General features: G+C 38.0%; 3 protein-coding genes across 5 annotated transcripts; 1 reads left to right on the top strand and 2 right to left on the bottom strand.

The window, feature by feature from the left end:
• The first annotated feature begins 127 nt into the window (after nucleotides 1-127).
• Nucleotides 128-4,894, top strand: LOC112176218 (monoacylglycerol lipase). Its single transcript, XM_024314039.2, has 7 exons — nucleotides 128-930; nucleotides 1,978-2,016; nucleotides 2,111-2,181; nucleotides 3,630-3,694; nucleotides 3,813-3,902; nucleotides 4,023-4,115; nucleotides 4,217-4,894. The coding sequence occupies exons 1-7, from the start codon at nucleotides 284-286 to the stop codon at nucleotides 4,616-4,618; spliced, it is 1,407 nt and encodes a 468-aa protein (XP_024169807.1). The 5' UTR covers nucleotides 128-283; the 3' UTR covers nucleotides 4,619-4,894.
• Nucleotides 4,895-5,114: 220 nt separating this feature from the next.
• LOC112176219 (N-alpha-acetyltransferase 40) lies at nucleotides 5,115-8,022 on the bottom strand. Of its 3 annotated transcripts, none has more exons than XM_024314043.2 (9): nucleotides 7,688-8,022; nucleotides 7,497-7,599; nucleotides 7,175-7,254; nucleotides 6,739-7,068; nucleotides 6,425-6,501; nucleotides 6,207-6,249; nucleotides 6,047-6,115; nucleotides 5,564-5,634; nucleotides 5,115-5,329 (listed from the first exon to the last, which is right to left on the bottom strand). In XM_024314043.2, the coding sequence occupies exons 1-8, from the start codon at nucleotides 7,742-7,744 to the stop codon at nucleotides 5,602-5,604; spliced, it is 792 nt and encodes a 263-aa protein (XP_024169811.1). In that variant the 5' UTR covers nucleotides 7,745-8,022; the 3' UTR covers nucleotides 5,115-5,329; nucleotides 5,564-5,601. The 3 variants fall into 3 exon arrangements, with proteins under 3 accessions (XP_024169811.1, XP_024169810.1, XP_040365985.1); XM_024314042.2 differs by having other exon boundaries at nucleotides 5,126-5,322; XM_040510051.1 differs by lacking the exon at nucleotides 7,688-8,022 and having other exon boundaries at nucleotides 5,126-5,322; nucleotides 7,175-7,334; nucleotides 7,497-7,605.
• A 202-nt stretch (nucleotides 8,023-8,224) lies between these two features.
• Nucleotides 8,225-10,424, bottom strand: LOC112176221 (calmodulin). The gene is made up of 4 exons (XM_024314046.2): nucleotides 10,267-10,424; nucleotides 9,346-9,503; nucleotides 8,664-8,744; nucleotides 8,225-8,556 (listed from the first exon to the last, which is right to left on the bottom strand). The coding sequence occupies exons 1-4, from the start codon at nucleotides 10,340-10,342 to the stop codon at nucleotides 8,422-8,424; spliced, it is 450 nt and encodes a 149-aa protein (XP_024169814.1). The 5' UTR covers nucleotides 10,343-10,424; the 3' UTR covers nucleotides 8,225-8,421.

The raw sequence follows: 10,424 nt of genomic DNA, 5'->3' as shown, positions 1-10,424 counted from the left end.
CCAGAGAAGAATCAAACTCCTTTCCCTTCCATGTTTAATCCAAATTATCGCATAAATATATAAACGGAAATCTAATTAATTTCTTATTAATTAATTAATTAAAATTAAATTCCGTGCGCCGTTTCGGTCATTTAAGAATAATCCAGCAATTCATTTTTGCACGCACAAACAGAGAGAGAGAGAGAGAGAGAGAGAGCGAAAAGAGTGATTGGGAGAAGGGCCTAAATTTGGAAAAAGGGTTGATTTTGTGAGCGAGAATTGAGTAAAGACCCACAATTTTTTTATGAGCTGTGCCTGTGTGAGAACAGCAGGGACGGAGAGGATATTATTAGAGCCTGGAATCCCTGCTAAGAACAGCAATAGACCTAAATTAGGGTTCAGAGCAGCAGGAGCGGAATTCGCATTCTATTCACCGACTCCGGCACCGGCATCGGCATTGCTGCGAGCTAGGAGGAGGAGGAGGACAACCGGAGGAGGCTTCCGAACGAGGCACGTGGAAGTTTCCATTATGGCGACGGCGTCCCCGCCGTCTCTGCTTTTGACTTCCGGCGCCAGCGGCCGCATAAGCGCCTTGTTCTCGCTCCGAGCAATGCGGAGTCTGATGATGCTGATCAACGCCTTCTTCCTGCTCCTCCTGCTGCCTTTCCGCGGCCGCAAGCCGTTGTCCTCGTCGGAGAAACTGTCCGAGGACGAGAATAAGCAGAGGGGGCCGGTGGTGCGCGTGCCGGCTACCATCGTGCACTGGAAGAGCAGCAGCAACAGCTCGCCGCCCCCCCTCGATCATGACGTGGCGGCCAGGAGAGCGTTGGCGAAGCTGAGAGTCAGACAGGACGATGATCAGAATTCGGTCAGGCAATTTTCGATTTTCGCCACCACCCGAGGGGAAACTCTTTTCACCCAAACCTGGACTCCCGTTTCGGTTAACATCAGGTCAAATTCCCATTTCATCTTCTTTTCTTTTTTTACTGAGATTGAATTTTTGTTTTTATCTTTTTCTGTTTAATGAATGAATGTGGTTGAATTTTTTATTCGATTTAGGGGAGTGGCAATTTCATTGTTAGGACTTGACTAGGACATCTGTGTTAATCCTCATCGAATTTGGTTTTATCTTCTTGATTATATCGCCTTAACATGCTGTTAATGTGTTGACTGGATTTCCAACTCAATTTGAGCTATATATATATATATATATATATAGAGAGAGAGAGAGAGAGAGAGAGAACCTCTCTAACATATACCTTATTTCATGAACCTGGTCCTGACTTTGGAAACTATGACCATATCTGAAAGGAATAAACTGTTCTGCAGCTATTGGTCCTGTAATTCCGAGTGCCCCTGGGATTGTGATACCCAAGTAAAGTCACCAGTTTTTTGCTGGCTGTTTTTGACTACTTCTCCCTTTCATGGGGAGAAGTTTGCTGGCTGTTTTTGACTACTTATCCCTTTGATGAGGGAAAAGAGAAGGATAAGTGCATGATATATAATTGCAATGCCATTGGGACTTTCTATTATTCCTTGATTGGTTTGACTGGCTCTGCTTACTGTTCTTGGCTTCCTCTATTTGACATTGTAATGTATCCAATCAGCTATGGAGTTTAACTACTATTATGGACCACAACTGAAGCCCATTGCTTTACCTGACAAATGATGGGTTGAATCTATGTTCTTCTTTAATTTTCTCTGCAGATTTTCATGTTCATTATTGATACAGTGAAGTGCTGAATGAGAATCTATATTTTGTGGAGTTTGAGAAACTTTGTTTATTTGAGACTACCTTTAGCTACATCACAGATATAAAATACGCTACTTGTGGTTCTGTGTGAATGTTCCAGGTCATCAAGTCCAAATGTATACCATAACATTGTTTTTCCTTTCTGTTCATAGTTCCTTTGAATTCTATCTTGACGTGTATATGACATTTCTTTTTCTCATCTTGCTATAGTACTAAGTTACTAAGTTATCATTTGCAATGTGCAGGGGTGTTGTCATTCTTATGCATGGCCTGAATGAACACAGGTTTGTTATTTGTACATAATACACACTGAAATGTGATTTCTAGAGGAGTCGTATGTCTTGATATTTCTATTAAGATATTTTTTTCATATCACAGTGGCAGATACAGTGGTTTTGCAAAGCAGCTGAATGCTAATGGTTTCAAGGTTTACGGAATGGATTGGATTGGTAAGTTGTAGGTACACTCATTGTCTTTCTGTTTTTTTTTTTTTTTTTTTTTTTTTTTTGTGATGCTACCTTGAGTCTGTGAGATTTAACGACAATTTCACCAGTTGTATGTCATGTTTAACTCTTTCTGATGCAGTTCTTTGTTTGAAGTAAATATACTTCACAATGCTTTTGTTGGACCAAAGTGTGGAGAACTAAAGTTATTAATGTATGCTCATAATTATATTATACTGTCTGTTGTGATATAAATCTTGGCGCCAAAATGTTAGCTACAAGTGAGTGTGCATAGAGAACTTGGTCTTCAATTTGTATGCATTTGCTGGTTTCCTTTCCTTAAAAAGTTGGGGACAATTGGTTTCTATATCCTTGTTTAGATAAGGGTATGAAAGTATGTCTATCTGGTTATAAGAATTAAGCCTCTATAACAACTGTTTCTGGTCGTGGGAATCATCTGGAAGATGCAATTTGAGGTTTATATCCAAGTTTTTAGGAAGTGGATAACTAGTTAAGGTACTAATGACTCTTCTATCAACAACCTATTGTTGCTTGTAATTGTATATGTGCCTGCATGAGCATGTTTGTAGTGTTTGTGGCAAATGCCTGTACATTATCCCCAATGATCACTCCTTTACACAAGAATTTTGAATTCCATATAGAACAGTAGTGTTAAGTCGATAATTTTTCCATTTTCCGGTGTAAAGTTGGCATCTTTAGCTTAGAGGGAGACAAATTGAAACTTTTCCCCATGGAAACTATATTGAAATCAAGATTTTCAAATTTTCTCACTTAGTCTTCATTCCATGTCTCTACCTTCCCTTAGTCCATCAAAGAGTTCTATATTTCCAAGATCTGTCCCTGTGTTTACTTCTATCTTTTTCTATGAAGAAAAGAATCTCCATATTTTATGAAAAATTTTATCTTAATTTTTTTTTTTAGCATCATCGTTGCATTAGAGAAAATCTTCTTTTTTCTTGAATATTGTTTCATAGACTAGAGATCAGTCTCTTCAACATGGCATATATATTTGTATGTTGCAGGACTGAGTAATTTGGATGCCCATTGGTGCGAAAACCTGTGAAGCTCCTATGTATAAGTAAGCTTATTATATGTATGCTTGTGTCCAGCTATGCATGTTTTAACATTCAAATGAAGAAGAAAGTCTGATGCCTCAATGAAGTGAATTTCAAACAGTGTTGCACTAAGTTTAATGGTGAACCTGCATTTTAAGTGCATGCCAACACAGGCATCTAGTCTGCACACGATTGTACATGTCATTTCTCTGAACTACCATTGTCAGAATATTAAGACTTAGTGCTCCGTATTGACCGTATCATCAATTTTATACCGTCCTTGATATGAACTTCTATCCTTTTCAATTTATAGTTCAATGTTTTTGTTCTTCTTATATAACTGTTCACTTTGATGATTATTTATTCTTTTTCATCTAGGTCATGGTGGGAGTGATGGGCTTCATGCGTATGTTCCTTCTCTTGATTTTGCTGTTGCTGATATGGTATGTTTTGAAGATGATTAACAATATCTTAATCAGAAGAGTATTTTTGTTGACCGAATGATAAAGGAACTTGGCTGAAATTATATTAATTATCTGTGTTTGCCTCTCTTTCATGCAGAAATCATATATTGAAAAGGTTGTAGCCGAAAATCCTGGCTTACCTTGTTTTTGTTTTGGACACTCCACAGGTGCAGCCATTATCCTTAAGGTATTGATTATAGGCAGTGGTGAATAGTCATGAATTCATGATTTACTTGTCTTGTGTTTGGTCACTGATTCATTAGCAGGGAAATTAATCATAACGTGTACTATTCCAAAAATGATACAGGCAATGCTTGACCCAAAAGTTGAGGCCTGCATAGATGGTGTGGTGCTTACATCACCTGCAGTTGGGGTTCAGCCTTCGCACCCAATATTTGTGGTCAGAATCATATCTACTATCTGAATTTTATTTTTTCTCAAAAATATGTGAGGAGTTATAAGTTCTCAAATGCAATGTTTGACTTGCATTTTTCTTGACAGATACTTGCTCCAGTCATTGCATTTTTGATGCCGAGATATCAACTCAGTGCGGCAAATAAGACAGGCATTGCAGTTTCTCGGGACCCTGCAGCGCTGGCTGCCAAGTATTCAGACCCCTTAGTGTACACTGGAGCCATCCGTGTGAGGACTGGTTATGAAATTCTTCGAATCACATCCTACTTGCAGCAGAATCTTAGCAAGATGAAAGTCCCCTTTCTGGTTCTCCATGGCACAGCTGACACTGTTACTGATCCTGGGGCCACACAGAAACTGTACGACGAAGCCTCCTCAACTGACAAAACCATCACATTGTATGATGGGTTATTGCATGACCTCCTCTTTGAACCAGAACGAGAAGCTATTTCGAAGCAAATAATAGATTGGTTGAATCATAGAATATGAAAACTACTAGGTAGTGCATTGAGAGAATTGACAAGTTCAATGAACAACGGAAAATTGGGATAGATGGCCTCAATGTGAGTGACCAATTTTATGGATCAGTTCTATAGGCTTGGCGGTGAAGCTGACGACAAAGCTTATGCGCCGCTGAATAAATTCGGAATATTATGTTGAAACTTGAAAACGGACAATATGCCTTGCTCTGTATTTTAAAGAAATTTTTCTGCAGTTCTGCAGGATCTCTTAGAAGAGTATTTTTCCTCATTTTTCTGGGGTCAATGAGAATTGCTTAAGTGGAGCAATTTGCATCGTGATCATCTGCTTCTCTATTAGTGGCTCAACCATTTGGTTTTAATTCTGATTTTGGGGATATGTGGTCTACTAATTATGTATCATTTAACCAATGAGCTTCAAGAACCAAAGGGCCTCGGAATGGACTCTTTCAGGCATTTTATCAAATAACAATTTCTAGAATTATAGAAGTTAAACAAACAAAAACTGCGAGAAAGATAGTTTACTACTAAATCTATGATAAATGAAAACTGATCATGTTTAACAAACCATCCTTTGCCATGAATGCGCTTTTTTTTCATTACTCTAAAACATACAATGTGCTTCTAATATTTTCCTCATTAAACAAGCAAACGGACAAATAATGACACCATATTCCCACGTCTTCAGCTCTGCTTCACCAATTTCCGATCAATCTGAAAGCTTAAAGAACCACAAATTGTCAATTTATATATATGCACAAGGACTTATTTATATCTACCAGCATATATTTACATGTTGCTGCCTATTCAGGTCTGTATGTGTGTACTGTGTAGTATCTCTGTGGATAGAAATACACACATACATAGATGCATAGGTACAGTTTATGTAATTCAAAGAAAAATCCTTGGTTTGACATAATGCAACTTTGAATCTAAAAGAACCAAGAAGGTCAACCTGATTGACTTATACGTTGGCTAATGGTATTGGGGTCCTCATTTCTGTCTCTTCTCACAATGTCCTGGGCCCTGCCAACATATACAAGAAGAAGATAAGCCAAACTAATTGTGTAGAGAAGCTCAACGAAACAATGACTGGAAGTGACTCTTATGGAAATATATCATCTTCAGCAGCTTCATTCTACATATGGAATTATATCGTTTTTACTCATCTGGAACTATAAGAGTTGAAAGAACAAGATCAATAAGGAAACAAAGAAAGCCTATAAGGAACTCTTCTGAATATATTGTCCACTGCCACAGTATCAGTCCCACATCTGGAACTATAAAGTTTCCACTACTCTGGAACTATAAGATAGGAAAGAAAGAATGATCGAGCCTATTCTGATTTGCTTGTACATATATCAAGGATAACATGTAATGAGGCAGCAACTGATGTAATAGTACTGTACCATTGCAGAAACACTAATTTGAAACATACCTCCAATATAGCTTTAGCATCATTACTGAATGATTTGCAAAGAATTTCATAACTTTTCTGAGTTCCTAACTGCAGCAATAATGAACTAGTTCAGACGTACTAAACAAATTATGTAGGTCTTATGACACAGACTGTAGTTAATTTGGCAATAACCACATACCCATGGATCAACTTTGGATGGTGATATAGTTGAGATAATATATCTGTTAATAGAAGAAGAAATCCAATCAGCATAATACATTAGGGATAATCATTGGACCTTATAGTTTTCTCCTTTTTTTTCCTGCTAGCAAGCATGGAGGAAAACTCTCCCACTGTTTTAATATATGTGAAGTCCTTCAATATGATTAGATGTGGATTCAAAGTAAGAGGGTTTACCTCAGCTTACTTGTATAGAAATTCATCGCTACCAAGTTTGCCTTTTGAACAGTTAGAACAACAGCACCCATGTGATTCTACATAAGATGCAAGTGCAAGATTAATTTCCTTACCTAGATGCAATGTATAGTGCTAATGAAGAAGAATATTCATACAATCAAATTGAGGGTGGACAAGAAATGCATTTTGCATAACACGAGGAATTAGGTTAGAAAATCATATCAAGTCCTCGGACATTACCTTTCCATTTTGCATAATACTGAGATGTCTATAAAATAAAAGCATAAAATGGGAGAAGAGACGGAATTCAGCACCTTGCGAGCAATTAGCTCAATTAGTTGCATTAGGAACTTCCCGAGACCTTTCCCTTGCACACGAGGCTCAAGTTGTAACTCATACACATAAAGAACAGGCAAATCTTCCTCTATGACAAAGCGAAAATGCACAAACCCGAGCATGGATCCCCTCCCCTCCACACAACCAGCTTCAGTCCTCTCCTGCTCAGACACTGTCAACAATTCACTTGCACTTGCATCCAAAGCCTCATAGACAAATATATAACGTGCTTCTGATGCAACCATCTCCCTACGCTTCACCTTCTCTTCCACTGGCCACTCGGTTCCATATGGCCCCTCCATATTAGCCTGTGCATTAAAAAAAAAAAAAAAGTTAAATTGACGCAAAAAGAAGAAGAACCCAAGAAAGCAAACGAGAAAAATTTGGAGCAACTATTAGTGGGGCTTGAATTACCTTAAGGAGATTTTGAATGTACTGCTTAAGAGAAGATGACAGCTTGTCCCCCCTTCCTGATTCCAGACATGCAGACAAGCCTAAACATCCAAATGACCACAACCATTTTACTTCAGTTTCAAACAAAAAGTTGTTTAAGGAGCACAAACGCATCACTTGCCTACAAAATTCATAAACCCATTAATCGGTTTTCCAATATAAACACATGCTTTTGCCAAATTGTTCATACTTGATTGCACTAACAATCCGAAACCGGTGCGCATGAGTGTGTCATACAAACTGATAAGACTTCCAAAAGAAATGAGGTGAGAGAGTGCGGTACCGTTTCTTTGGTAATGGCGAAAGGCATGAAAGGCAGAGAGATGGTCTTTCTCCGCACAAGCTACCTTTATCAGTTCATCCCTAGCCTTCTTCTTCTCAAGTATCTAGAAATGGAGAATTTAGTTGCAAATTCAATCAGGAATTTAGGATTGTTTCAGAGAGTTGAGCAAACAAGATTGGGGTTGATTGTACCTCTTTGCGCTTCATCTTATTCTTAATCTTGGGGGGGGCATTTCCCTTCGACTCCATTTTCACCGCTCACTACCCTCTCCGGTCTCCGGTCTCCGCTCTCAGAGTCAGGTACAAATATGGAAAATACAAATTTCTCCTTCCCATTTCAAAAATTAAAGGCGAGGCCCAGGCCCGGTGGGCCTCATCCTTCATCCCGAACATATCGGGATCGAGTGCAGACAGTTTAGGCCCAGACTTATGGCTGCTACAGTAAAGTTAGAATTTTTGCTTATTACAGTCAATTTAGTCTGGGTGCACCGTGCACTTCTCTTTCTATAATTCTTTATTTATCCCTTCCATTTTGTGTATCAGTAATTCACTGAGGTTAATAATTTCGGCGAGCAGTTTATCCATTTTGGTAAGTACGTTTGCTATACAAATCTGTGTTAGAAAAACTTAATTAGGTCTGTAAAATAGCTTTGCTTTGGAGCTCCTTTAGGCTTCATTGAAAGGCATTCATAGAATGTAAAAGATGTTTTGGACAACCCAAACGCATTATATCACAAGCAACTATGAAGCCATTGCTTTTGTCATTGATTCTATCAATTTCAATCACAACATTTCATAATTCTGCAGTGAAGCCATGTTACTTCAACCTAATAGAAAAGCAAATCCCATCTTGTCCAAATGCCAACATACTACAACTGATTCTCCAACAACCAATCCCTACCATGATCAGAATCCAAAACATACATTCATTTGTTAAGCATCATCCTGACAAACTCGTCATAGTTCACCTGGCCATCACCATCTTCATCTGCTTCGCGAATCATCTCATCCACTTCTTCATCGGTCAGTTTCTCTCCAAGGTTTGCCATTACATGTCGAAGCTGCATCAGATATTAAATTATATGCTAGCGGTCAGTTTACAATACAACTTTTTGGTTATACCCAATTTTGGAAGATCACCAAAGAAATAACTAGCTATGGGGTTTACCTCTGCAGCAGAAATATAGCCATTCTGATCCTTATCAAACACCTTGAAAGCTTCCCTTAGTTCCTCCTCAGAATCAGTATCCTGTGGAAGTTAAAAGTATTAGTAAACTTGCAATTAATGAGTGCCACTAAATATTCAGAACTGCTCCAATTATAGAATCCAAACTGCAGACAACGAAGAGACCACTTTTTCAGATAATCCCTAGATATATGGAAATTGAGCTCAAGAGAAAATTAATAAATGATATTCTAAGGATGAAAAGCATTACCATCTATAGTCAGACGTTAGAATTCATTAGTTGCCAGTTGTCAAAATAAAATTAAGATAGAAAGTATACATGCTTGCTTGGTAATCTATAAATTGTCATGTCTTATAAATATACAAGTACAATAATAGACCATGAGTTGTAAGATTAAGGAACTAACAGCTGGCTAGACCCCTAATTCCTCCCTGCCACAATGAGAACCCATATTGGATGCCCGTGCACATAAAATTCAGTGAAAGCATGACAATGAGACCATACTAGTTACCACAACAATTAAAATTAAAAATGCTTGGGGTGAAGTTCTAACCAAGCATGAGTCTAGCGCATAGGAAATCAATCACGTTCCCAACATAGATATGAAGGAAGCAATATCCATCACTAGGCTAAGAATCAAGGGGGAAAAGTGGGTTCATATACCTTCATCTTCCTTGCCATCAAATTCAAGAATTCAGAAAAATCAATTGTGCCATTCTGGTCAGCATCAACCTCATTGATCATGTCTTGCAATTCAGCTTCAGTGGGATTTTGTCCCAGAGATCTCATCACAGTCCCCAATTCTTTGGTGGTGATGCAGCCTAAATGTGAACAAACATAATACAGATGTTAGTGCAAAACTCGGACCATACAAACTAGAAGTATTAGCTTAATCAGACAATACAGAATGCACAACATGCTAATGACAACAAAATCTCCAGATCAGTCAGAAATTCATTCCATAGAAACCATTCCCCTCGTGCATATTCAGTGCTGTGAAGAACTCACTGGCTTTTCCAGCCTAAAATTTAACAAAGCTCTCAAAAGCAAAGGGGTAGGTCACAAACATGATTCGCAAACTTTCAACTACTTGTTTCATCGTCATGTAGAGAGGAATGATTTTGCGTGCACTTTCGTGTTACTCATGCATATGCAAAATTAAATCCAAATATTAAGTGGAGATCACATATTCTTTTCGCAGCTTGCAGAAAACCAAATCTATCTAATTATACAGATTTCACAACTTTTTTGTATTAACCTAGATCAACTGCTTGTTCCGAATGAGCCTAAAGGATCGATTATCATGATCCTATTATTATGCCAGGAAAACAAAACAGAACTAAATCTCATATGCAACACACAAAACCGCAAAATTAAACAGAGTGAAATAATAATAATAATCAGAGAAAAGAAATCAATGTAGGAATAACAACAAATCCATTACCAAAACAATAACGACGATAAAGTAAAAAAAAAAAGAAGTGAATATAACTCAAATTTGCAAGAGAAACAAGAAACAAGCATGAAAATGATAAACGAGTGTGATCAGAGTGAAATATAGAAAAGGTCATAGAGTTCAAATACCATCGCCGTCCTTGTCAAAGAGGCAAAAGGCTTCCTTGAACTCGGCGATCTGCTCCCCCGTTAGCTGCTCGGCCATTTTGTTCTCAGCTCTGGTTTTTGGAGGAGAAATGTGGACTAACAAATTATTTTGATCAAAATATGAAGTTTGGTTCGAAGAA

Source organism: Rosa chinensis, chromosome 7 (genome assembly GCF_002994745.2).
Source record: "Rosa chinensis cultivar Old Blush chromosome 7, RchiOBHm-V2, whole genome shotgun sequence".
Taxonomy (NCBI): Eukaryota; Viridiplantae; Streptophyta; class Magnoliopsida; order Rosales; family Rosaceae; genus Rosa; species Rosa chinensis.
This window is presented reverse-complemented; position numbering and strand designations above follow the sequence as displayed.

Excerpts from the sequence above, each read along its gene's own strand:
- LOC112176218 (XM_024314039.2), top strand. The coding sequence starts at position 284 with ATGAGCTGTGCCTGTGTGAGAACAGCAGGGACGGAGAGGATATTATTA. Across the intron at positions 931-1,977 it reads CCCGTTTCGGTTAACATCAG|GGGTGTTGTCATTCTTATGC; the intron begins GTCAAATTCCCA and ends TGCAATGTGCAG. Across the intron at positions 4,116-4,216 it reads CTTCGCACCCAATATTTGTG|ATACTTGCTCCAGTCATTGC; the intron begins GTCAGAATCATA and ends TTTTCTTGACAG.
- LOC112176219 (XM_024314043.2), bottom strand. The coding sequence starts at position 7,744 with ATGGAGTCGAAGGGAAATGCCCCCCCCAAGATTAAGAATAAGATGAAG. Across the intron at positions 6,116-6,206 it reads CATCCAAAGTTGATCCATGG|TTAGGAACTCAGAAAAGTTA; the intron begins GTATGTGGTTAT and ends TTATTGCTGCAG. Across the intron at positions 5,635-6,046 it reads ATGCTAAAGCTATATTGGAG|GGCCCAGGACATTGTGAGAA; the intron begins GTATGTTTCAAA and ends ATATGTTGGCAG.
- LOC112176221 (XM_024314046.2), bottom strand. The coding sequence starts at position 10,342 with ATGGCCGAGCAGCTAACGGGGGAGCAGATCGCCGAGTTCAAGGAAGCC. Across the intron at positions 9,504-10,266 it reads CTTTGACAAGGACGGCGATG|GCTGCATCACCACCAAAGAA; the intron begins GTATTTGAACTC and ends GTTCACATTTAG. Across the intron at positions 8,745-9,345 it reads TGATGGCAAGGAAGATGAAG|GATACTGATTCTGAGGAGGA; the intron begins GTATATGAACCC and ends TAACTTCCACAG.